Source organism: Thunnus thynnus, chromosome 6 (genome assembly GCF_963924715.1).
Source record: "Thunnus thynnus chromosome 6, fThuThy2.1, whole genome shotgun sequence".
Classification (NCBI taxonomy): domain Eukaryota; kingdom Metazoa; phylum Chordata; class Actinopteri; order Scombriformes; family Scombridae; genus Thunnus; species Thunnus thynnus.
In genome coordinates, this window is record NC_089522.1 from 25,735,970 (window position 1) to 25,761,541 (window position 25,572).

At 40.2% G+C, this 25,572-nt stretch overlaps 1 protein-coding gene across 2 annotated transcripts; it reads left to right on the top strand.

Moving 5' to 3' along the window:
* The first annotated feature begins 1,292 nt into the window (after nucleotides 1-1,292).
* Nucleotides 1,293-25,549, top strand: prickle3 (prickle homolog 3). Of its 2 annotated transcripts, none has more exons than XM_067592971.1 (11): nucleotides 1,293-1,513; nucleotides 9,433-9,515; nucleotides 18,116-18,299; nucleotides 18,523-18,636; nucleotides 19,068-19,205; nucleotides 20,717-20,920; nucleotides 21,601-21,787; nucleotides 22,881-23,219; nucleotides 23,345-23,641; nucleotides 23,766-24,161; nucleotides 24,245-25,549. In XM_067592971.1, the coding sequence occupies exons 1-11, from the start codon at nucleotides 1,472-1,474 to the stop codon at nucleotides 24,697-24,699; spliced, it is 2,439 nt and encodes an 812-aa protein (XP_067449072.1). In that variant the 5' UTR covers nucleotides 1,293-1,471; the 3' UTR covers nucleotides 24,700-25,549. The 2 variants fall into 2 exon arrangements, with proteins under 2 accessions (XP_067449072.1, XP_067449073.1); XM_067592972.1 differs by having other exon boundaries at nucleotides 9,436-9,515.
* The last annotated feature ends 23 nt before the right edge of the window (nucleotides 25,550-25,572 follow it).

Below are 25,572 nucleotides of genomic sequence, written 5' to 3' on the forward strand. Positions count from 1 at the left end.
ACCAGTCTCCCACCAGGCTGCTGGTGTTCAGATATGATCAGGCATTACTGTGTTTTTTACACAATCCCTGCCTGCCAGGATCTTGACTGACCTGGTGAACCTTGCATCTGTAAGCTCTAATCTCATCTGAAAAATGTCTATTGCAGTTATGTTCGCTGGCTCCCCTTTTCATTTTCAGATTACTTTGTGTTTACAAAAATCCTTTTCAACAATGCTCTCCGCTGTGGTGCTACTGCCTTCCAATTGCAATATTCATAATATGACCCATGTCATAATATGACCTATGTCATAATATGACCCATGTCATTTTAAAGACCTACAGTGGAATGATAATCCTTTATTTGGGGTCATAGCCTACTGACTGTTATCAAACTAATTCCCAGTGTTGCTGCTGCTGTAGCAGCCCCAGTGTAATAATAACTCTCACCACACATGTTGCATTTGCTCATGATATTTCCTCTTAAAATATTTATTTAGGAATATTTATTCAGGAGTTAAAGCTACAGTCTGCAGCTTCTCCCACACTCCTGATGAAACCGTTTGAAGCAGACTCTTCATGTTGGCAGTAAAGACTAAACATGGTGTGAATCAAAACATTTCATAGGAATTTATTTAACTGAGTCAAGAGAGTAAGGTTTGTGCGTAGATCAGTTGACTTCCTTGTAGTCTACGACAGTGGTTCTTAAACTTTTTCATGTCAAGGACCCCTAAACTGACACAATTAGACCACAGACCCCCATTTAAGAAGATTTTGTCCCCATCCGATAAGATGTTTGCTTTTAGATGTTTTACCATAGAAAGTGTGTAAAACCCATGACCAAAATAGTCATACATTCTGTCATTGGATGGAATTATCGTGAAAATACATTATTCCCCTTTTTGCTGGGGACCCCATGAACCCAACTCAAGGACCCCTGGGGGTCCCCAGACCCCGCTTTGAGAACCACTGTTTTAGGAGGAGCATAAGCCAAACTTTGGGACAGTAGGCTCGGCTGCCTGTGTGCAGGACAAGAGGTAAAGTTGGTGTCTCGTCAAGTTAATCAGGGACTGTCAGGAAGGAAGTCAAACCACCCCACCTTCAAGATAAAAGCGTGAACTTTATCGGTTTGAATAAAAGATAATCTATTAATAAACGTTTTCATACATGGAATAATTGTTTTTAAATCTAATAAAACGTGTGTCTGAATTTAGCTTTTGTTTCATCTATACTCAAGAAATGTCTGACCTAGGTGCTAATAACTATTTTGCGTTGAAATCTCACCCGGATGTGGCGTATTTCAGTTAGGCTGGCTTGTCAGTTGAGTAGTTAGGTTAGCAAAGGAGTCCAGGGCAGTCTGAGTGGGACATCATGTAGGTTATCACAGACTGTGTGACTTTAGAAACTCAGACCTCGGTGTTTTCTCCCTCTCTTTGCTCATCTGGAAACTCATCTGCGTTTTTTTTTTTGAAAAAAAACTTTCAACCGACAATCATGTTCCTGCGCGGGTCTAAAAAGCGACGGTCGAACCGCTCGGTAAGTTATGTGTGTATTTGTTTTACCATACATTTACTTCTTCACGACTTTAACAACTCAGTAACTGCTTTGGGTAACCTCTCATACGCTAAACAAACTCATTTTAAATGTTTTGAAGCATTTGAATGCTTTACTGTAACAGTAGACTTGAAATGAACTTGTGGGCTGTTCAAGTCCAGCACAGAAAACAGCCCAAGCGGAACTCTGTCCCACCTTCACCTGGCTTTTGTCTCTGTGAACTGTTGTTTGAAAAAACGTCCCACTCATTTCCTGCACTTATAATTAATTATATGGTGGTATTTTATTATAGTTTTTACCAGAAAATCCTGCATTCTTTGTGTCTTGAGTCATTTCGGCCGCCCCAGGTTAGTCAGGAGGGGTCAAACTACGTCATGGGTTTGTAACTTACCTGAGCAGGTTGGGATGTGGTGGCTGTAACCTGAACGTGTTTATCACTTTTGTCATGTTTTCATTACAACAACAACTGTTACATTATGCTCCAGTGGGAAGTTTGCCCAAAACACAGCCTATATGGTCAGTTCACTGACCAAATGAAGCTTGTTTACGGGCCAGATTAACAGCTGTGCGGCCATGAAACATCTGGCTCTGCAGCACACTTGGGAAATGTCCAGAAAACTGTAATTATACCACATTTTTTCTTGTAAAATTCACATACAAAGTAGATTTACTGTTCTAACAGCAAACCTAAGAAAAAGACTATGTTTCTGAACTTAGTTTAAATCTGTGTTAGTAGGTTTATATACAAAATCGTTAGTATGTAATATGGATCTTATAATTTACATGTAACATATCCTTTATTTAAGTGCTTTAGCAATAGTTAAACACTCAACCTGTTCCCACCTGACACAAACAATAACTGCACTCAGGTATTAATGAATGCCATCAATATTTAATGCAACAGTCCATTACATCAGCACTAAAAAGTAAGTTTTGAATCATGTTACAACACAGACGTTTACAAGCGTAACATAAACACATGTGGTTTCTGTGTTTGTGTATGCATTGTGTGTAGTTACCTCAACAAGTCTGTAGAACAGAGGATATAATCGATGCCAAAAATGTGATGGTTTCAAGTTCTCAAATTTAGGCATTTGCTGTTTTTCCTTGTCCTACATTGCAGAAAATTTATCTTTGGGTTTTGGACTGGTGTTTGAACAAAATAAGAGTCTAGGAAATTGTGACGGACAATTTTCACAGATTTGATGTTTTATAGACCAAAACGATGAATTGATGAATCGAAAGACTAATCAGAGGATTAACCAATAATGAGAATAATCATTAGTTGCAGCCCTCATGTCATAAAATGATATCAGATATCGTCTGCTATGATACAGATTAAATGTCTTTTTCCTAAAAGCTGCATTACAATCTAATTTTGTTTATATCTTATATATACACATATATATATCAGGGACCGTATTACCCACCCCTAGTTTAGATTATATATTATTTGAGGGCTCAGTAGTTACAGCCAAATATAATGTAATTATATCAATATCAACCATCATTATGTTATTTCGATTATTTAATGTTAATAGACTAAACATGATAAGTGGCATCATAAAGTAATCATCATAAAGATGTAATTAACATTGCATGAGAAATGCCTTTGTTCTGCCACAGTGTTGACAGATATTTTCACAATAGTGATATAATGTAAGCTGCTTTATAAATTCAACAGAATTATGACTATATAAAGCTAAACGTGCGAGTAGGGGAGCTCAATATGAAACTCATGATCTTCCCTTCACAGTTGTGTCAGATGATATCCTCGCGGAAAGACTCTACCCAGGTACATGTCTGTTACGCAAGCTGTCATGCATAGTGGCACTATTTGACAGCCATTAGCCTAATCAGCTTCAAATATTAATCACATGACTGTTTAATAGATTTGTAGGTGTAGAAAATGCAAAAATGTAATATAATTCTTATTTACTGTATGGTTTGCACCGTTAACAGTAGGGCCGGGCGATATGGACATATTTTTGACCAAATACCTCGATGTCAACGTTGTGACAATATTGTAGGGATGACTATCGGTGCTTTCACAAAATATTTACACAATGAGATTTTTGATAAATAATCATCAGTAATGTGGAAATAATGACTAAGTGGGTCTGATAACTTCACAGAATTACATCACTTTACTGTAATTCAGCCTTTAAAACCAGGAAAAGAACACTTATGCCATATCACGATATTACAGTATCCAAAATGTAAGACCATATTTAGTCTCAATCCACTTCCCAACTCTAGGCAGGCAAAATTTAGCATGACATGTACGGTTGTTTTGTGATTGTTTTGTGTCTTTTGTGTTTTTGTCATTGTCTAGTGAAACTGTTGTGGTAGAATAATGTGCACTGAACCTGGGATATCTGTTTAATTCAGCCAACATACAGTGATCGCAGCTGCCTACTGTGTCTGTGAGCTGCAACGATTAGTTGTCAGCTATTAAATTAATGGCCGTCTACTTTGCGATTTTATCGTTTTAAGTCGTTTTTTAAAGAAATTGAAGTCTACATTCTCTGATTTCAGCCTCTCAAATGTGAATATTTCCTGGTTTCTTTAGTCTTCTGTGAGTAATCTGAATATTTTTGGGTTGCGGACTGTTGGTTGGGACAAAAGAGAGCATTTAAGGGCGTCGTGTTGGACATCAACTAATCGATTAATCAAGAAAACAATCGACAAATGAATCTAAAATGAAAACAAACGTTAGTTGCAGACCTACAACACATTAAATGACTTTCAATAGTGACTTTCTGAAAATCTATCAATAGACCCGTGTCATGGAAGACATTTTGCCATGTCGCAAAAGAAAAAGCACACATGTAAATAATGAAATGAATGATGGCTGATTTCCATTTACCTGCTTTGATTTCATGGTCCTGGTATTGCGCATGCTGGCTGACTGTCATGGTTTCCCATCGTTAAAGTTATTAGTAACGCCCTGTGCTTTTCCTGCTATGACAAGTCTGAACATTTGAATGAACTCCTGCCCACTCACGACAGCACAATAAAACTCCTGTTTGACCCACAGACCAACACTCATATTTGGTAAACCCTTCCAGTTGTCAAACACTGTTGTTAGAGTTGACCTCGGCAGCAGGAAGCAGTGGTGCATAAACCATAAAAGCAACATGAAGTGTTTTGCCACAGAGGGGGATCTTAGAGCTGCTGGCCTGCAGGCTGTTTGATCCTGTCCAGTGAGGAGAGGTGCATCTACTCTGCATGCCAAGGCAGCAATGGCTCTGACCTCTGACCTCCTCTGTTAATGTTTAACCCCTCCAACACCACAACTATGAGCAGAGAAGCAAAACTAAGTGACAATCACTGCCTCATTTATTTCTCACTTAATATTAGAGCTGCAACAATTCATTGATTAGTTGATTGACAGAAAATGAATCACCCTGATAATTAATTCATATGTTTTAATTGTATTTTAAGAAAAAAATGCCTAAATTCTTTGGTTCCAGGTTCTCACGTGAATATAATATGATGAATAAACTGAATATCTTTGGATTGTTGACTGTTTGTGTTTGTGACAAAACAAGACGTGAGGATGTCACTTTGGGCTTTGGTAAATAGTAATCGAGATGCTTTCCCCATTTCGACGATTTATTGAGAAAATAATCAACTGATTAATCGATAATGAATATAATTGTTAGTTGCATCTCTAGTTAAAAGTTATCTTTCCCTTAACTGCACATAGAGTGCTTTTCTCCTACATGCAGTGCACCACTCACTTGGCATTTAGTATGAGTCTAATAATATTGTTCACGTGTATTAATGATCTATTTTCTCGTGTTTATCCCTGGCTGAGCCGGTGCAGTTGCCTTCTGATGTTAGATAACAAAGCTGGAAGACTTTCAGTTTGTCCATTACCTGGTTACACGGTTACTTGGTAGCAACAGAGAGCTCAAGCAAACCAAGGCAGCGCCATGTGATTAAACCTTATACCCACTTAGTGAAAACAAAGGAGCTGATACGAAGCGTCTGACGCCGGTCTAAGTGTGAGCATGTGAGCTAATTTGAACTTGAACGTATTATTTACTTTACCCACACTCAGTTTAGAAGAAACTTCCTACAACCACTCCCACCGTATCCTTCACTCACGGCACAATAGGCAAACCTCATTGTTGGGCCGCAAACTTGAACGCATTATCTTTTGTGGAGAGCTGAAAGGAAACACACATTAAACCTTCAAGTCTGTGTGTAGCCTTGACGTATAGGACGCTACCATCATGATAAGGAAACATGCAAGGAAATGTTGAACTAACTTGTAGTGGTTAATGTTCAAGGCTGACAGGTTGTTCTTTCTGCAACAACTAAGGAGTAAATTAAAGGTTCCTGTCCATTTAAATTCACCTCAGAAAAGAACAGCTGGAAGGACTCAAGATGTTCATGTCTTTTCCCACCTCATAATCTAGTTTAATTGTGTGATCACATGCTGTGTAAATTAGAAGTAAGTTGATAGGTTTTCATGCATCCTTGGATATGTTTACCGATAAGTCCATCTCTGTGTCTCCTTCTTTGTTTAGTTTTGAGAATTAGCCTAATTAGATGGAGTTTGACCTTGACCAACTTGTGTTGAATGTTGTAAAAACTATCTAGAACGTTCTTGTTTGTCCGTCTGGCAGCACAAAATGGGACTAAATATTTCAAGTAAATTCAAGGCTTTTCTCAGGAGTCCTAATCCTTCATTATTTATTACGTCATGTTTGCACGCAGGCTTACCTCTTAATTACTATCTGTATCCATGCTCTGATGTTTTTACCTTTCTCACACGTTTAGTGACTGGTTGTTAATGGTCTGGCTACTACAAGTGTGGAAAGACATTTACAGTACAGTTACAGACACTTACAAAGACACTTTTTCCAAACCAGATCGTTATGCTTAATCGTTAGCTTAATCAAATGTAGGAAGATGTCCACCTCATTAACCTCTCAGAGTTCTGGAGAAATCCAGACACAAAATCTAGTTACAGATTAATAGAGACACAGTAAGTCATTCCACATCAAACTAATAATATTACTCTCTGAAGAACTTTGTTTCCAATCAGAAAAGTAACCTCATGGGTTATTTCCAGAGGTACGTTTTCAGACTCACCTGATTGAAGCGCTACCTCAGGAGGTTTTCTTGAGACCTCTGTGAGGTTGAGAGAGGTCTGACAATGCAAGATTACCTTCACATATAAGAAACCCTCATTCATACATCTTACCTAATACCTAAAACATGTCATATCCAAAGTGTAACATTGCCGTCTTTAATTTAAACTGTCCAAAACTGTGTCATTGGCTCTGCAAACCTGTAACTCAAACCTGTTGGGGTCAAGAGCTGACCATCTCTCATAGACCACCACCAGACAAGTTCAGGCTCCCATCAGCTCCTTTGGTGTCTTTTACTTAAAGCCTAATCCAATTTCTGGGTCTGTTTTCTGTTCATAAACGGTCTCGTAATGAATTTAGCGCTAATCCCACTCAACCCAAAAGTTTCCAGTTAAGATGAATTATTTGTGATCTGCTGTAAAATGGACTGTACGGTTTAAAAACAAGGCTTTCTGTGTATGCAGGTCAAAGAGGTCCTGAGTGGAGAAAAATGGCAATACAAGCGTGAAGATATACAGTGTAATTTCATCTCTTTAATATCTATTTTATGAATGGAAAGTCAGTAACACCCTGTCGTATCCTGAAGTGTAACCATCTCAGGTCGACTACAGTTCTCCAAACAGGTATTTACTTTAATTCTCTCTAACACTCATAATATTTAGGAGTTAAGCTGTACACCGGTGTTAAAAGTACAAGCATTTTGTGCCTCCCAGGCTCAGTCACCATGTCAAAGACAGCTCAGGAACTCATTTCTAAGAAAATAACAAGAGAAAGGCCCAGTCACCCAGAAATCATCCGTACGCTCCATTTAGCCCGTCTTGTCACCTTTCATACCTGGCTCTGTTCCCGACATGAATCAAAGTGCTGGTTAATAAGGCGACGTGGCGCAGGACAGATCCTGGTGTAAGGCAGGCTGTCACGCATTTAATAAACGGCACATAATTATGGTTCACTGTCACGGGATTATATCCGGACTAACTTGTTCATGTTCCTACGAAACTGGATGTAAACATCTTAACCCTGGCACCATATACAAAGCTACTCAAAACTCACAGAATCATTTCTAATAAAAATAACCACCTTCAAATATTCTGTTCTTTGGAATAATACAAGAAAGCTGATAATTACTCCCGCTTCATATCTCCACGGTTTCTTTATGCAATAGTAAAGCACTTAGATCTCATACATCCCTTACAACTCACAGATATCAGTGAGATAAGCAAAACAAACTCGGTGTTTCAGTAATGGAAGTAAATCAGTTCTTGAAAATGTTTATAAAGAACTCCACATGGGAAAACAGGCTTGACTTGATGCGTTAATGGTTAGAACCAATTATCCTTATGACGTGTGTGTGTGTGGGGTTAGAAAAACATCCAAACACAGCTGAGCAGGTACGCACAGGTACGTTGTTGTATCACATATCTGCATTGTTTTGTTTTGCTTGTTAATAGTCTGTCAGTGTCTGCAAGCGCAATGCATCAGAGCAAATATAGTTTGTATGTGTGCCAGTTTAAATTCAACTCAGGTTTGCTCTTTATGACAGACAAAATAGGTACATGCTTTGTCCTTCTCATGGTGAAATGGAAAACAACAGCGTCACAGAGTCCCATCAGATTGGAAAAAAAACACTCATAGCACACTGTGGTTACAGTGGGGTTTTTTTTACCAATCTGGAAAACAGCTAATAATCAACACATGGACACATTGTCTCTGTCAACAGTTAAGCTCTTCAAACAAGAGATAGTTACAGTAGAGTTAAAGCATCAGAGAAAAAGAAAGTAGAGACAGAGTGACTGCATGGAGAGGGAAAGGGTGCAGCTCTCATCCTGTGTCTGCTTCCTTCCTCTCATCTCTAAAAAGAGGCCTGTGTCTGCACACACACACACACACACACACACACACACACATATGCAGGAATAGACTTAAAAGGGAGATATGAGGTAGTTGGTTTAGTGCTAAGCTGTTAGGTTGCTGTTGGCAAAGTCAGATGCACTGCTCAGCACTTTGGGAAAAGGCATTGCTGAGATTTTACCTCCCTCATTGTACTGTATATCCTCCCACTTACAAAACACACATTATATGCATTTCTCAAAGTCACTGTTGAATATAAATCTAGCTGTGTGGCTAAAATTGAGGACTGGTCTCCTACAAACAGGTTTATCCGGGAGCTAATTATGTCAAATTCTGGATATCGCTTACGTCTTTTTTTTTTTTTTTTTTTGTCCGTAGGCAGCCAGCAGGTTTAACACCTACTGCTGGATGTAGTGATATTTTTTTTACTGCAGTGACTGGTGATTATACACACTCAACAATAGCTGTTGTGTTTCATTTCAAAAGCAGAATCCAGGAGAGAAAAAAAGTTATATATAAACATAAAAACAACTGACTAAACAGAAGTATATTCAGACTAACCATCGGTGCTTTTAGATGTGAAATACAACTTATCTATGCAGACGTTATACTGTGCAACCAGTCTTAATGGTTTATATCTCTGCCAGTTCAATGAAGGATTTTGACATAATGTGGGGATATTCATAAACATTAAGTAATCCATGTGAAATCTATAGACAGCCCCAAACGCTGCTAAATAAAAGGCTGAAGCGATCAGCTCTAAGTGCATTCTGCTGGTGGCTTATGTGGAAGCGCTGCTCTCTCCATACCATGTTGCTGTTCCTCCGACCATGTCTAGCAACCGCCGTACGTGCTAAACTCTTTCCTTTAACCCGACTGTCTCGCTCCAATAGCTGTGAATGGTTGCTTCATGGGAGCTGAAGTGAGTTTGTTTGTTTTCAGCAGGAGGAAGAGGACCCAGATAGAGGGCAGCCCTGTATGCGCTGTGGAGACCAGTGCCCCGGCTTCCGTGTCCACGGCTGGAGGTACGAACCCATAGGACTCTTAACCAGGCCTGTTGCCTTGGCAGGAAATGTTTTTCTTGTACTGTATGTTCACCTTTTGTAGTCAGAGTCTCTCCTACTGCTTTTTGGATCTCGTGTGCAGCTTTGGATAATAATGAGTGACTGCAATGTCTGAAATCACCTTTTTTAGAGTATTTTTTATGTTTTTTTTACCACCCACTTAAAGTTAAAAACACTTGTGTAAAAATATAATAATAATAATAGTTTATTCATAGAGTATTCGTAGGTTTTCAAGCAAGCAAGATATTAGAAACAAACACAAATATATAATACATAAAAAATAGTAAACGCTCAGTAAAAGAACTAAAACATACAGAAATTTGATATACAATAAGTTCCATCTCATGATAAAAGAAAGAATATTGACTTTAATTTAAAAACAGATGTAAGATATTTGTGATTTTGCGTACACAGTAGTTATTGTATGTAATACCAACGCTTCTAATACACGAGGTCGGTTAACGTCCCGCCAGCAGAGACGTTGTTTTCCTCGTCAGATACAGCGTGCAGCTATATATATATATCTAAATATATAAGAGTCAGTAGTTCAGGGGTTAAATGTGTGTGTTTGCTCACGTCTTAGGAAGTACAGCAACATTGCTACCAATGTAAATCAGCTTAACCGTGATCTGTGTACACGATGAGTGCAGATATACATTAAAAGACAACAAACATGACCTAGCCGTGGCACCGCATGATATTCACAGAGCAGATCAGCCCTACTGACTGCGCACATTAAGAATCACAGCTATAGACTCATGAGTGCCATTAAGCTCCGACAGCAGCAGCAGCAGCTGCATTTAGTTTGAGTTGACATTATCTTCATGGGAAAACAGAAGCACTACAGAGCAGCAGGATTACCAATAGTCATCCCGCAACATGTGCCGTGCGTCCGCGCTCCAGAGATTTAAACTTAAGATCAGGTCAGGTTAAATGGACTCACAAAGCCTGTAGTATTTCTCATTTATTATACTGAAAACAAGTTCATATGGTGCACTCACTCACCAGGAGGCTTTTTAAGGTATAAAGTGTTATGCTTCTTTGATATTACATTTCATTTTATTGATGTAAAAACCTGATTTAAGGCAGAGCCACTTTGTAGAGCAGCGTGTGTTCATCTGGAACACATTTTTTTTTATGAACACAAGGCAACCTCTACTTAGCAGAAGGATGACTGTTTCATAGGATGTCTATATTGTGTTTTTGAGTATGTAGAGAGTTTCTGTAATAGCTTGTAAATCCAGATTTTTTTTTTTTAATTTAACGAGCTACTTGAAATTTCAGCCTACGCACTTCTCACGACTATTTGTTCAGGAGTCGTTGAACACCGAAGAACAATTCATTTTCTCTCTGTTAAGCAGGTTTTTGCGTGCTTTTGTTTGAGCCCCCTTTCTCTTCACTCTCTCTCCTTTAGTCCTTTAGTGTATATCCAGCTGGTTGGGTCTCTTGGTTAGTCTAATCCTGTCAATCACGCTAATGAGATTAAGCCTTACTGCTGTGATAGTAACCCTCTCGACCACTGCATATCTCCCTCTGTGTCCCCTCACTGTCTCGACCTTTCTCCATATGACCCCTGCTTTCCCTTTTCAGGTGTGACTTTTGTATTTCATGAAGTTTTGATGTATAAAATGAAAGAAAGTGGAAATTTATCCAATAGATTAGGCCTATATGTTATTCCAAAGCCTTATAAAACAAAAAAAGTACTTCTTCATTACTGACTTCATGTGAGAGTAGAAGAAGCAGTATCTCCAGACCCTAAAGCCAGGTTTGACACACAGCAAGCTGAATGAAAAGAGAAAGGAGGAACATTCATTTCTGGTTACGAATGCTGCATTCACAGTCCCAGATGGGCACTGCATGGCTGAAGCCAACCGTGGTTTGTTGATGGAGAGAATCAAACAACAGGCACAGGAATGTGTACTTTGCGTAACCAAAAGACTGTAATTGTATCTTTTAGCTTATTCAGTTCTGTTCCCTCTTTTCAGGTCAAGACAAAAGCTTTTAGAAGTTAGGATGTAATCTAAAACACGTGTGCCGAGGCTCTACCTCCGGCCACACTCTAGAGAAAGCCTGGCCTCTATAGGCATCAATATGTTTACAGTATGTTTAATCTGTGTAGCATCAACACAATACTGTGGATTATTGAGCTCTTCCGTTTATACGTTTGGCATTAGGACAGACCTGTAATTACTTTTGGGTGTGGTGTCAAAGGGGAAATGCCTCGTTTGAACGTCCCTCAAGCTGATCAAGCAGAATAAGCAACATGAAAGTGATTAAATGATTGAGATTTATGGGGGTCACTTTTTTAAGACCCCAGAGTCTTGTGCAAATTGCATCTTCCTTAATAACCAATTTAGAGTCACACCTTCTCTGATGGAGAAGATCATCCAAGTGACCACAGGCTCAGCTGCTGATGCTCGCTGAGAGGGAAGTGATCCATCTTCATCTGGTGCTTTCTCAGACGGAGCTTAAACTGAGGTTGGGGGCAGATGGCGTTTCCGCTGCCCAGCAGCGAGCGAATTGAGTTACTTTTGACCCACAGGTCCCCGCCACGCTTCAAAAGTGTTCAAAGTCGCCATCGCTATTAGTCTGGGTGGCCATGCGGCAATTACTCAGTCACTAATTAGTGGCAGAGAGTTATTGGACAAGGCCCATCTGTTTCTTTAGAACCAGATCTAAGGAGGGCTTCACTTTACCTCACTGCAGTCAGCTTAAGTTATAGATTATCACACCAGCAGCACACATTTAAAGCAGAGGATTATCCTATAGCTGCTACACTGGATGTGAACTGACTTATAATATATCTATATGCCCAAAAACAGTGGTCTAGATTAGAGCTGCAACAATCAGTCAATCAGTTGATTAGTCCATAGACAGAAAATTAAATGCCAACTAAACTTTTTTTTTAAAGGAAAAATGCCCAAATTATCTGGTTCAAGCTTCTTAAATGTGAATATTTTCTTGTTTCTTTAGTCCTCTGTGATAGAAACTGAATATCTTTGAGTTGTGGACTGCTGGTCAGAACAAAACAAGACATTTTAGGAAGCATCTTGGACTTTGGGAAACAGTGATGGACATTTTTCACCATTTTCTGACATTTCTGACAAACAACAAATCAAGAAAATAATCAACATCAATAATGAAAATAATTGTTAGTTGCAGCCCTAAGTCTAGATCAGCTGTTTGAAAGTTAGCAGCTATCACAATTAAGACGGTGATACATGATGTCAGACTATTAAATTGTTACTTTAAAAGATTTTTTTGGTATAAAGCGACTTGAAAAAACTAAAATGTTGACAGGAGTGACTCATAACGAAGAATGTAAGTACACAGCGTCTTCTCTAGCAGACGTGTCCCGACTGATATAATAACCCAGAGACCAACTAAAAATCAGATGAGCTGGAGTGAATTCAGAAGTTCGTGTGTGTGTGTGTGTGTGTCTGTTGTCATGCGTGTCCATCTTGATCACATAGCATGACAAATACAGCACAGTATTGCTCATAAGCCCCAAAAATCTGTGCCGCTTATTTCTGTGATTAATAACTGCGTCAAAGCAACAATCGTCCATCTGTTATGAATCAGTTGCAGCAGTCTGGTCAAAAAGACACAGCGAGTTTACTCTCTGTGAGTGTCGCTCGCTCGGACTCTGGTGTTTGGCATCTCCAAAGGCGTCGTGAGTAAATTGGCTTATCTTTTCAAGTACATTTAAAAAAAAAATCACATGAGCGTGTAGGTACCCTGAGAACTAGTGTTTGTATTTCTGAAGTGCATGTTTGTGTTCAATCTTTTTGTTTGAGCCCACTATCAGCACGGAGGAGGGTGGGAGTCGGGGGTGGCGGGGGCATTGAAAAGAGCCGCGCAGATAGAGAAATTACCACATGGGAAGGAGCTCTCATAGAATATCCTGCTCTTACTGACAGACAAGCTGACAGCGGACATACATACAACCTTTATAGTTTTATTGGAACATCGGTGTGGATGGGAGAACGTCAGCAGGCCAACCTGGACTAATTTGTCATGATTACAGCAGGTAATGGAGAAACCATATTTTACTGTCTAACAGGATTAAAGGGACTAGAAACTCAAACAGTTATTAAGTTGTGGAGATGTGGGCAGAGCGAATGTTTTGTATGTGGTAAGAATAGAGTTCTTCTAGTGTGTCATAGCCTGACTTGTTTTGTACATAAAGGATGATCTGTATGGACTTGACGTGCAGAAGATGACGTCATGTACGCTTAGTGTTGTCACTTATCTCACCTGTGCACAGTTAACTGTCCGTTATGTATCTCAAGAAGGAAACTATATGTTATTTTTAAGGAGTTGTCATTGTATTTAATGATTTAGACAAAAAAATATATACATGTGAAAGTACTGGCTAATATATTACTGGTCAAACTCAGGTCAGTTTGGGATCTAGAGGAGGGACGAACAAGCCTTAATCTCTGTGTTCAACAAAATTAAATTGATTTAAAATCCCTGCGACAAAGGCTGTCAGGCTTCCAAAATTTCGAATGAGTTTATTTCAGCTTCATATAGTATATCAATATTAAGTTTCTGTTTATTCCTCCATCTAATACTCAACTGGACTCCTGTTGGCAGACACTGTGTACTCTGTCACCCTGCTATATTATCTTTTTTTATCTTTTATCTATCAAGTTTATTTATAATTATTATATAGTTGTAATTATTTTGTTGAAGATTATCTATAGCCAGTAAATACAAACAGAAGATTCACTTTTAACAACACTAACAGCAGCAGCTGTACCAGGAGTCTCAGTAACAACGTTTTTGTCCAGCAAAGCAAATTTAGTGGCAGATTGTGAATTCCTTTCTAAAGCAGCATCTGCTGTGTCTCCTGGTTAACAACACACATGGCTGGTTGTGGATTCAGTGTAGTACGGTTCCCTCATATTCTTTGGTTTTTATTTTCCCAGACTGCACAGCTTTAATTTGCACAGATGTTACAGGGACACAGGAGTATAGTACTCCTTAATTTCTGCAGTTTATGCACTTTTATTTTGACCTTTGCACTGAAACGCGCAGGTTCTTTCACAATTAATTCGAGGTACTTACAAGTTGGTATCTTTCCACCACTGATCTGATTTTGACATTTTTTTGTTTTGCCATTTACAAAATTATGAGAATTACCATCACAACTCATTTGTTTTGAACTATAATCATAGCTATTCACAGGACAAACAAACTATATTTGATTTGATTTTCCTCTCTGATATTTTGACATGTCAGCACCAAATGTTGTACATACTTCAGCTTGAGGGGACAAATCCTTGCTGTATTACATCAGAGGCTTGTGACTCAAATAATTGAACAGGACAGGGCTCAGAACAACAGGGCTTGGTGAATTGCAGTGTTGAAATACCCTCCAGAAACAAACTGCTTTTAAGTTAGTGCAGTCATGATGAAACTACCAGAGAAATAAAATAGGTATGTTATAAAAACAAAAGCCTCAGCAGGATCTGCACTTTAACCACATAGTGCACTTTATTACAGGGGGGATGATTTGCTCATTTGTGGGTTCAGTATTCTGTCTGTTGTGTATGCAGTATAGATGTATATTTAAATGTTTTTGATGTGTACACAAACCAGGTTACAGTCAAGTTCAGCCCTAATGGCAAGATAGGTGGAGAACAAAGAGACATGATTTGAGACTCTCCTGCATATTTTCAGACCTCAAATTTGCTCAAATTGGCACTTTGTCATCTCTCAATTACTGCAGGTTGCATGTGAGGGTTGGCACCCGCTGATGATTATATCCCTGTTACAAATGCTTTCATGATGTGGAGGATGGTGGATGACGGATGGGGGAGGGAGGAGATCGAGGGGTGGGTGGGTACTGGTGGGGTGACACCGGGGTGACACGTGGTACATCTGCCATCTGTCCCATCATGCCAGGTCTCCGGCTGTTTCCTCCTACCCACTTACACAGGCATGCGCGTGAAGCCCTCCCCTTTTTGCACACACACATACAAATACAGCTGGGGTGGGATTCGTGCCAAAATGGCTTAGGCTAAGCTGACTCGCTGTGTTTACACAACTGTACATCTCTGCTGAACTAAATGCTGCTGCAGCTATAAACTCCATTACTACCTGTCTTTTGGGAATAAATAAATGGATGAGCACTCATTTCTTAAAGTTAAATTAGGATAAAACTGAAATCCTACTAGTCTGCCCTAAAACAAAAAGAGAAGTGCTGTTTAATGATCTGGGGAAATTAACTCCCAGGATTAAATCTGAGGTTACAAGTCTTGGTTTTATTTTAGATTCAGATCTAAGCTTCAAGTCCCACAATAACAAGATGATTAAAACATCATTTTTCCACCTTAGAAACATTTAGAAGCTAAAGTATGACTATTTATAAATCAAAAAGATGCTGAAAAGCTGATTCATGCCTTTATTTTAAGGAGACTTGATTACTGTAATGCACTTTTTATCGACCTTCCAGCAAGAAAAACACTGAGAGACTTCAGCTCAATCAAAACTCTGCAGCTCGGCTGGACTTTAGTCCAGGTGGAGCTCATCTGCACTGGCTTCCTGTATCATTCAGAATTTACTTGACCTTCAAGTCAATTCTGAATGATACAGGAAGCCGAGCTACATGGCTGTCTCGCTTGTTAACTATTTGCACTGTGATCATCTGCTGCTGGTTTACTGGAGGTTCCCAGCAACAGCTGAAAGAAAATCAGGGATGCAGCCTTTATCATTTACACCCCAAAGCTATGAAACACACTACTGATAGATATGAGGGAAGACAGCTCACTAAATACTTTAAAAGAAAGCTGAAAACTTATCTATGAACTTTAGCCTTTAACTAGCTATGACTTTCCTGATGCAGGCCTGAAACTCTTTTTTGCACTTTGCTTCGCACTGATGCACTGCTGCAATTCTTTCAAAATTTTGTATTTACTTGATTTTATGCAGTCTATGTATTATATTTTTAACTTAATTATTATTATCGTTATTTTTCAATGGGTTTCCAGCTTATGTTACATTAATTATGGTATTCTATCCCTGTTTTTCATGTTGAAGCACTTTGAGCTGCATTTCTTGTATGAAAGGTTCTATACAAATAAAGATTATTATTATTATTTATATTGTTTTTACCTGACTGGCAAACATGGCCGTGTAAGGTGTCAACTAAGGACAGCTGTGTGTTACATGCATGTATATTGTCCTGGTATCCCACAGAGCTGCAGCATGTCTTGACTGTTTTTTCAATTGCTGAACAATTAACTTGTGTTGAGTAAAAAGGGCGGAGAGCATTCGCACTGACATGCACTTATTACCGGATATTTCAAAGCCTTTTTTTACGAGCCGATTGATTAGAAGAGAAGCACTCACGCAGTTTACACAGTTGTGTGATAGCTTTTTGGTTGTGTGGGGGGTTGGGTGCTGGAATAAATCAGCTTTGTGCCTTGTGAACTTGAGCCACAAGTACCAGCTGGCAGGCGGTTACGCAATCACAACAGAGATGTACACATGCAGTATTTGGTGCATATGGCCGCATTGTCACATCCACACGCATACATGACACCCACACCCTCAGTGTCACCCCGGGGGCACTTTACTCTGGCTCCACCGGTCCCCACACGCAGACACACCCACCACCAGATTGAATGTGGCGAGGAGTCCGAGGACAAGACGGGGTGTAATACAAGGCTGAGGGAGATTATTGCTCCTATCTTCACCTCCCTCTCTTTATTGCCACAGGATTGACAGCCAGGCTTATGTCAGTGACCTCGTTTTCTGGTTGTTTGGTAGACAAATGTTTGGGATGTGCTGGTCCTGATGCAGATCTGGGGAGATGTTGGTGTAGTGTGAAGTCTTATCAGTGATGAGATTAAAGTGTGAACACACTAACACTATATATTTTACATATGCAGAAGATTTTCAGTTCTGACTTTTCTGCAAAGTTTTGAGTTTGTTTTAAATTATCTGGAGACTGCCCCCAAGTGCCTACTGTTGTATTAGTAATGTTTGACTGCAGGGAGTCTAGTTGAGTCAAACTCAAGAATGTTTGTGGGCTGGTTTGTAACATAATGTCTCCAACGCAAAGTGTGTTCATAAATACAGTAATATGGGAATAATGTAGAAGTGCCCACATGAATGTAGTGTAAAGAGAGTTACCATCTTCCTCTGACTTAATTATAGGGTTCCATAATTAACTGAACCTGTTGGCGATAATAATGATATTTTTAAAAAACGCGAAAGGCCCTCTCTAGAGCAGTGTTTGGTTTGTTTGTTCTCTTGTTTATACACTAATTAAAACATACTTATGAATATTATATCCCATTTCTGCCAAGTTCCACTAGATGCCACTAAATTCTACACACTGCACCTTTAAGTCTTGAGTAAGGTTCAAATTTTAATGCTCTGGTTTGCACCTTTTTACCTGAAGCACCAGGAAATCCCATCTCTGATTTATTAAATGTATTGAATTAATATGTATTGAAAGATCTGACATTTGAGTTGCCGTTGCTTGTTGTGGAAATCAGTAAAAAAGTCCCCAGAGGTGAAGCCCAAAGCTGTCCTTGTCTCCACAGGAAGATCTGTGTGCACTGCAAGTGTGTGCGAGAGGAGCATGCGGTGCGCTCAGTGCCGGGCCAGCTGGAAAAGATGATGACGAAGCTGGTATCAGACTTCCAGAGACACTCCATCTCCGACGACGACTCGGGCTGCGCCTCAGAGGAGTATGCATGGGTGCCACCTGGGCTCAAGCCCGAACAGGTAACGTTCAGGTTACAGGGCAGACGCAGAGTGGAGACATAAATTAATGCTACAAAAGCACGCTCTCACTTGGACATGTTCATACATTCGCTCAAACAATTTGAAAACTTGCATGTCCACGGGAAAAAAAAAGATATTCAGTGTTTTGATTTATTACACCAATTGAGTAAATTGCTGTCTGTCATTTATGCCTTGATGTGAGCTCACCTGTCTCCTCTAACAGGTATACCAGTATTTTAGCTGCTTGCCAGAGGACAGGGTGCCTTATGTGAACAGTCCAGGGGAAAGATACCGAATCAAACAACTGCTGCACCAGCTTCCAGCCCACGACAGTGAGGTAATATCACTGTGACTCCCTGCTGACTTTGGATGCTCTAGACTCTAATAAAGTGGTGACATGAGTGGTGACATGCCAACTAGGGCTGAAACAATTAGTCGTTTACGTCATTTTTCAAGCACAAATGCCAAACATACACTTGTTCCAGCTTCTCTGTCGTGAGGATTTACTGCTTGTTGTTGTCTCATGTGACAGTAAATTGAACATCTTTGGTTTTTGTTCTGTTGTTCAGACAAAACAAGACATTTGAAAACGTCACCTTAAGCTTCAGGAAATTGTGACGGCCATTTTACACCATTTTCTGACATTTTATAATCGTCAGATATTGAAAATTAATATAAGTTGCTGCCCTGAAACCAACAATAAGTTGGTGAATAAGTTTAGAAATATATTATGTATGCACATGCTAACAAGTATCTTTGTTTTTGCAGCCACAGTACTGTAACGTGCTTGACGAGGAGGAGAAGAAGGAGTTGCGTTTGTTCAGTCAACAGAGGAAAAGAGAAAACCTCGGCAGAGGCGTCGTCAGACTCTTTCCAGTAACTATGACTGGAGCCATCTGCCAGCAGGTAGAGCGGCATTCTTGTTTTATGTTCAGAAAATGTCAAGGCAGGTCATTATTAGACTCAAAAGATAGGTGGTGTTAACTGAAAAATATTCCTATATAACAATAAGGTATGCAAGTGAAAGCCTGTTAAAATAAATCAGAACCATGCAGAAGAAGCATTTCTTTTTTATAAGATGGCAAGTAGGTGCAGGTATAGCTCAGGGGCCGTAGCACACTGGGATTTAATGATTACAGGGCTGCAGCGTTCACTTTTTGACAATATACCATCTAACTTAACTTCTCTCTGTGCCCCATTAGGGATGAGAATCACAGATGAACCCACAGTATGATACTATCACGATATTCTCCCCACGATAACGATATATCATAACAAAGGCGATTCTCCGATACACGATATATCACGAAGAAATAATCTTATATCACAATATCTGTAACTGAAGAAAGAAAATATTATTTCAAAGAGCAGGAAATATTCAGATAATGTACAATGTTTATTAACAGTACATTAGTTTCACAGAAAAGAAATGCTGCCAAGTATAAATATCAGAACACTGCTAACTGTAGCCTCAGTTTGTATAAATAAAACAGTAAAGTGATGTAATTTTCTGTTCTGTTTCTGTTCCAGCTGTTCTATTATTTGTTTTTACCCACTTAGTCATTATTTCCACATTACTGATGATTATTTATCAAAAATCTCATTGTGTAAATATTTTGTGAAAGCACCAATAGTCATCCCTACAATATTGTCGCAACATTGATATCGAGGTCAAAAATATTGTGATATTTGATTTTGTCAGTATCACCCAGTTCTAATCACAACACTGACAACCGTAGCTTCAGTTTATGCCTCACACAGAGCTGCTGGTAGCGTTAATAAGTCTGGTAAGAAACAGCAGAGAGGCGACGTCGTGCTAATAACCCAAAGATTTATTTACTTTTCTGTGGCAGTAAACACAACACACAATCCGCCAGTAACTAACTGTACTATATTCAGAGCTTTACAAGATATTCAGGGCTGAGTACAATAATGTTAACATGATAAACAGCAGGGCTACGGCTACATACTCACACTCTCCCACAGACACACACACTGGAGAGTCTCTCGTAGTAGAGCCGAGCTGAGCTACAACAAAGTTACTACACAGAAACACAGAAGGGCCTTGAATGTGCATCTAGTGACTGCCAAAGCTCCAGTGGACTCTCTGTGTTTCCAGTGCAGACAATGACAGTCTGACAGCAGCTGCTCATGGCTGGTTTAGTTTGCTTGTGTTTCTTCTTTGTTGTCACCTATAATAGCCATCCATCTGACCATCACCGGTCTGTTCAGCGCCTCCATAAGGAGGTGGAGGATAGTAGCGCTCAGGAGTGGCCCTGTGTTTAAAAAAACAAGTATCAATACCTGGCACCAGTGCATCAATAGTGTATCGCAAGTGGAAATATCGCCATATGTTGCAATATTTTTTTGTCTCATCCCTACGCCCCACCCTCATCTGATCAAATCTATCTTTCTAGTGTGGGAGACAGATCTGCGGTGGAGACATAGCTGTGTTTGCCAGTCGGGCAGGAAACGGCAGCTGCTGGCACCCTCAGTGTTTCCAGTGCGCCTCCTGCATGGAGCTGCTGGTCGATCTCATCTACTTCTACCAGGACGGACAGATCTACTGCGGCCGGCACCACGCTGAGAGGCTCAAGCCCCGCTGCCAGGCCTGCGATGAGGTGACCGTCCCCAATGTGTCTCACTCTAAACTCTCGTTAACAGCAGTGTTTCCCAGCGTAGTGAGAATCAGACTATCGTGGTGTCCCATCGGTCAAATAAACATATTACATAACTTCATTGTAACTGGTTTAAATCTCTGATTGTTGTATATCATCCTGCTCTTTTTCTCCTCGTGTTTCCTTTAATCTCTCATCTCTAAACTGTCCAATGAAGGCAAAAATAAATCTTAAAACAGTAAGAGCTATAGTAACTTACTCATCTAAGAGATGAGTCTGTTTATTCAAAGGTGATGTGTGTAGAAAGATATTTAAAAACTGTATGTGTGTCACCTGCTGTACTGTGCTGTTTTGTTGTATTTTAACATTTCCTCTCATCAGTGCATAGTAGAGGGGTATTTTTCTGTCAATCTCTTCTTCTTTTGAATGGCCTCTCAGTGACTTAGGGGATTAGTTGACGTAGTTGACTAATGGATCTGGCACGACCGACCTACAAGAGTTCTTTAGACCCAGAGGATGGCTAAGCCTTCAACTGGAGGGCACCGATAGCATCTTTTTTTTTCTATCTTGTTAACCCAAATCCTCAGTACTCATTTTTACGACCATAATTTGTTTACGTCCCCGCTGTGCTGAGTTAGAACACTGCCTCTGTCTCTGTTTTACTTTTTGTCTCTCAATCCTAGATTATTCTAGCGGATGAATGTACGGAGGCTGAAGGAAGATACTGGCACATGAAGCACTTCTGTTGTTTTGAGTGTGAGGCAGCGCTGGGCGGTCAGCGTTACATCATGAGAGAGAGTCGACCGTACTGCTGCTCCTGCTACGAGTCGCTGTATGCGGAGTACTGCGATACCTGTGGAGAACACATAGGTACTGAATTAAGTCTAAAGAAACTCACTTACTTACTGGGGATTACTGGGTAACACTTATTATTCTTGCTAATAATTATACATATAAATGATTCAGACATATTTTATTTTAATCATGAGTAAATGTAAATGAAGCCCCTTTCAGACATGCACCCTTATTACAGAAATGTGATGACAATTTAACATGTTGGTCTCATGTCTGATTAATGGCACGAGACACTTTTACATGAAAATCACGACTTTGATCTTACTAAGTCGGACTGAGTAACATTTCTGTTAGAATTTCAACATGGCTCAAGTCTGAATTGAATGCCGTCAGATTAACATAAAGGCTGCAGCAGCACAAGGTTAAATACACAGAGAAAATGTCACCTCATAAGGAGCACTCTATAAATATATCAATCAACGATCATCTCCTTCGCACAGAGAAAATAAAATTAGTTTAATAAACCAGGAAACATTCTAAATGAGCCAATTTTAAGTTGTTGAGTTATTGATGTCACATCAGTCTATGAATTTCAGGGTTTGTATGGTCATGAAAAACCTGGACATGTCATTGAATTTTAAGACTGTAAGGAAAAAAACTTTTGTAAAAATGTGAAGTCACAAAAGGCTTTTTGGAAAAGTCATGTCAATCCAGAGGCCAAAATGTGTTAGTAGTGGTCTCTCTTCTTCTGCTGCATAAATATCCAGCAAAAGGCTTCACATACAGCATGTGAGCAAATGAGAATCCTGATGTAACATCTTGTCTTATTAAAAAAAAATCGAAAAAAGTAAAAGAATTATGATGAAAACATATCTTAAGTGATTCACTGTGAGAAACCAGCAATGTAGCTTCTGTCTGAAACAGGTTTAAATGTCACAGGTGAATGTTTCTCCCAGAAATAAAATTCTTAGAAGGTCGCTAAACAGTACAAGTATGCATCACAGTAGTACAGTACAAGTATGCATTAATATTTAAATGAACTAGTATTAAAGTTGTGTGTTATATATGAACAGTATAGTAGAAATACTGATATGTATACATACTGTGTGTGTACAGTATACACATACTCAAAGTTCTGCTCCTGACATGAACTATAATTTCCTCGCAGGTATCGACCAGGGCCAGATGACATATGAGGGTCAGCACTGGCACGCTGTGGAGTCGTGTTTCTGCTGCGCCCGCTGTCAACTACCTCTGCTGGGGCGTCCCTTCCTCCCTCGAGGGGGGCTCATCTTCTGCTCCAGGCCCTGCTCTCTGGGAGAGGACCCCAATAACTCTGACTCCTGTGATTCGGCGCTGCAGAGCAGACCACCTCAGCATAGACGCTGTGGGACAGCAGAGAAACACCTGCAGCCCCAATGTGGTTCTCCACTGCAGCCACTAGAGGGCATCAACCTCCCGATAACTCCTGCAAAAGACTGCATTCATACTGCAGTGGAAAACAGAGGTGAACATGGTACACTGGTGTTACACCCAGATGAGATCACACATTCGCAAGAAATGATTCTGCAAGTTAAAACATCTTTTAGAGACTGTTTTTTTTAACACATTTATTTCCTCTCCCTCTATCAGGTGTTCACTGCACTGCTCCAGTTCAAAATGGAGTTCCTTCATCCAGTGGTCATCCTCATCCAAGAGGCTCCTACTCACCTCTTCCCCACATCCATCTAGGAAATGGCCTAGGACCGTCTTGGCCCAGCGACCTTCCACATTACAGTTTACTGCCAGGAGACTGTGGTATCAAACCAGCTGCCAGTGGGGAGCTAAATGGAAATACTGGACACCCCCTCACTAGTATCAACTCAAGAGGAACCTCTACTGCTAAAGACTGTAGGAACTGGGTGGAAAGGACAAATCAAGTTATGCAAGGTATCAGAAATCACTGATACTTCACACTTTAAATGCTTTACTTAAGAAACTTGGTGTCAGTATTATATTATAACTCATCTGTCTCTCTCAACTAAACTATGTGCTCTCTAATTTCTCTCCCCAGTGTTTCCTCTCCAGAAAAATTCAGCGTCACACACGAACCACCTCGTTCCACCGGACTCGCCTCCCCTCCCGCCCAGCAACACGTCCATCCTCCCACCTCCTCTGCCGGTCAAGTCGCGTGACTTGATGCCACAGGATTCACCCCCGCCGATCCTCCCCCAACCAGAGGACGACGGACCCTCTGATTCTCCGCCCCCGCAGACTCGCAGCGGGACAGCCAGGGTCAGCTTCAGAGAACCGATCAGCAGCAGCTATTCTGTTGATGAGGATGATGATGATGATGATGACGAGCCGCAAGAGGGTGAGGAAAACCAGCAGGACGAAGATGAGGTGGAAGGAGGTTTCGGAAGCAGGTTAAATCTACAGAAAGGCATTCCACCGCAGATGGATCTACTGGGTGAGAAATGGTTTCCGCAGAGTTTAATATCATGTTAAATTTGGGAATCCGGCTAATTTTAGTTTTTTGTGTTTTCCAACCAGATGGATCCTCTTACCACCAGCGCAGTCTGCGGCGAGGGTGGAGTCGTTGCCGTATACCCTCCGACCCTGCTCTCCACCCGGGCAGAGAGCGGCACTCCCGGCGCTCGCGGCCCGACCGGCCTCGGCTGGACACCCTGGACTGTAGAGGCGAGAAAGAGAGCCGGGGCTCCGCCATGGCCTCCTCGTTGACCCTCCAGCCGGGCCAGTACAAACATGAAGACTCGTGTTCTACGTGCTCCTCATCCTCAGACTCAGAGGAAGAGGGCTTCTTCCTGGGACAGCCCATCCCTCTGCCCCCGCAGCTCCGAAAACACCAACCCGAGGAGGGGAAAGAAGGAGAGGTAGAAGACGACAGGGAGGCACAGAGAGACTGGGGACTGAGAGGCAGCATGAGGCGGAGAAGAGCTCAGAGTCTCGGTGCAAAGGACAAAGATAAAAACTGTGCCATCTCCTAACCCGAAACATAGCATCTTATTTTTATTTTTTTTTTTAAGACAACAAGAAGAACTAACACACTACTTGGCAAAGGGAAGTAAAACAAACCTCAAAAGAAAAGTCACTACCTTTCATTTATGGTAGCGACTTCTTTATCTTGCAAACTTTGAGATGTTACAGTGTAGAGAACATTGTTCACAGTGTATGAATCATGAGTAGTGATAAATGTGGAATGATTATCAGCAATGTTTATATTTTTATTATACTTTAACAACCAGCCCATGACTCAGACCTCTGTTGCAATGTGAGAGGCTATGAAATGTTACTGCTTTTCAACATTTCCATCATTTCCATATGCAAACCTTCAGTAGCAGGTATGACCAGAAACTGACAGCCAGTTGTTTTCAACCACACTCCTCCTCGTGTCTAACTGTTAACTCTACTTTAATCATGTTTCTGTGCTCTTATGTGCAATTTTACACGGCTGTAATATGTTACAGATATGAATACTAAAAGGCCAAATATTATGGGATGGAGCATGATGACTCCCAACATACTGTGGTAGATTAATACTTTGAAAATCAAAAGGATTATCAAAGTATTTTTGGGGAGGTGAGGAGGGGAAGGTTGTTATCTGTGTTGTATAGTCCAAACAAAATATTGCAAAATCTGTATTCACTTTTTAAGTCTCTAATCAAAAAAAAACACTTGTATGGCTTTAACGTCATTTATTTTTATATTCTCGGTGTAGGTCACTGTTCTTTACTGTTTTGTTTGGGTTAAAAGCAAGATTATAATGATAGTTTCTGTTTCTGATTGGACTTTTGAGACTGTTTTATGGTGACAATAAATTTGTTGAAGTTGTTAAAAGTTTCCATTATTTCTACTACACT

What these genes read in the sequence shown, in the direction of transcription:
- prickle3 (XM_067592971.1), top strand. Translation starts at nt 1,472, where the DNA reads ATGTTCCTGCGCGGGTCTAAAAAGCGACGGTCGAACCGCTCG. An exon ending in TACCTGTGGAGAACACATAG is followed by an intron (nt 21,788 to 22,880) that starts GTACTGAATTAA and finishes ATTTCCTCGCAG; the next exon opens with GTATCGACCAGGGCCAGATG. An exon ending in GACAAATCAAGTTATGCAAG is followed by an intron (nt 23,642 to 23,765) that starts GTATCAGAAATC and finishes TTCTCTCCCCAG; the next exon opens with TGTTTCCTCTCCAGAAAAAT.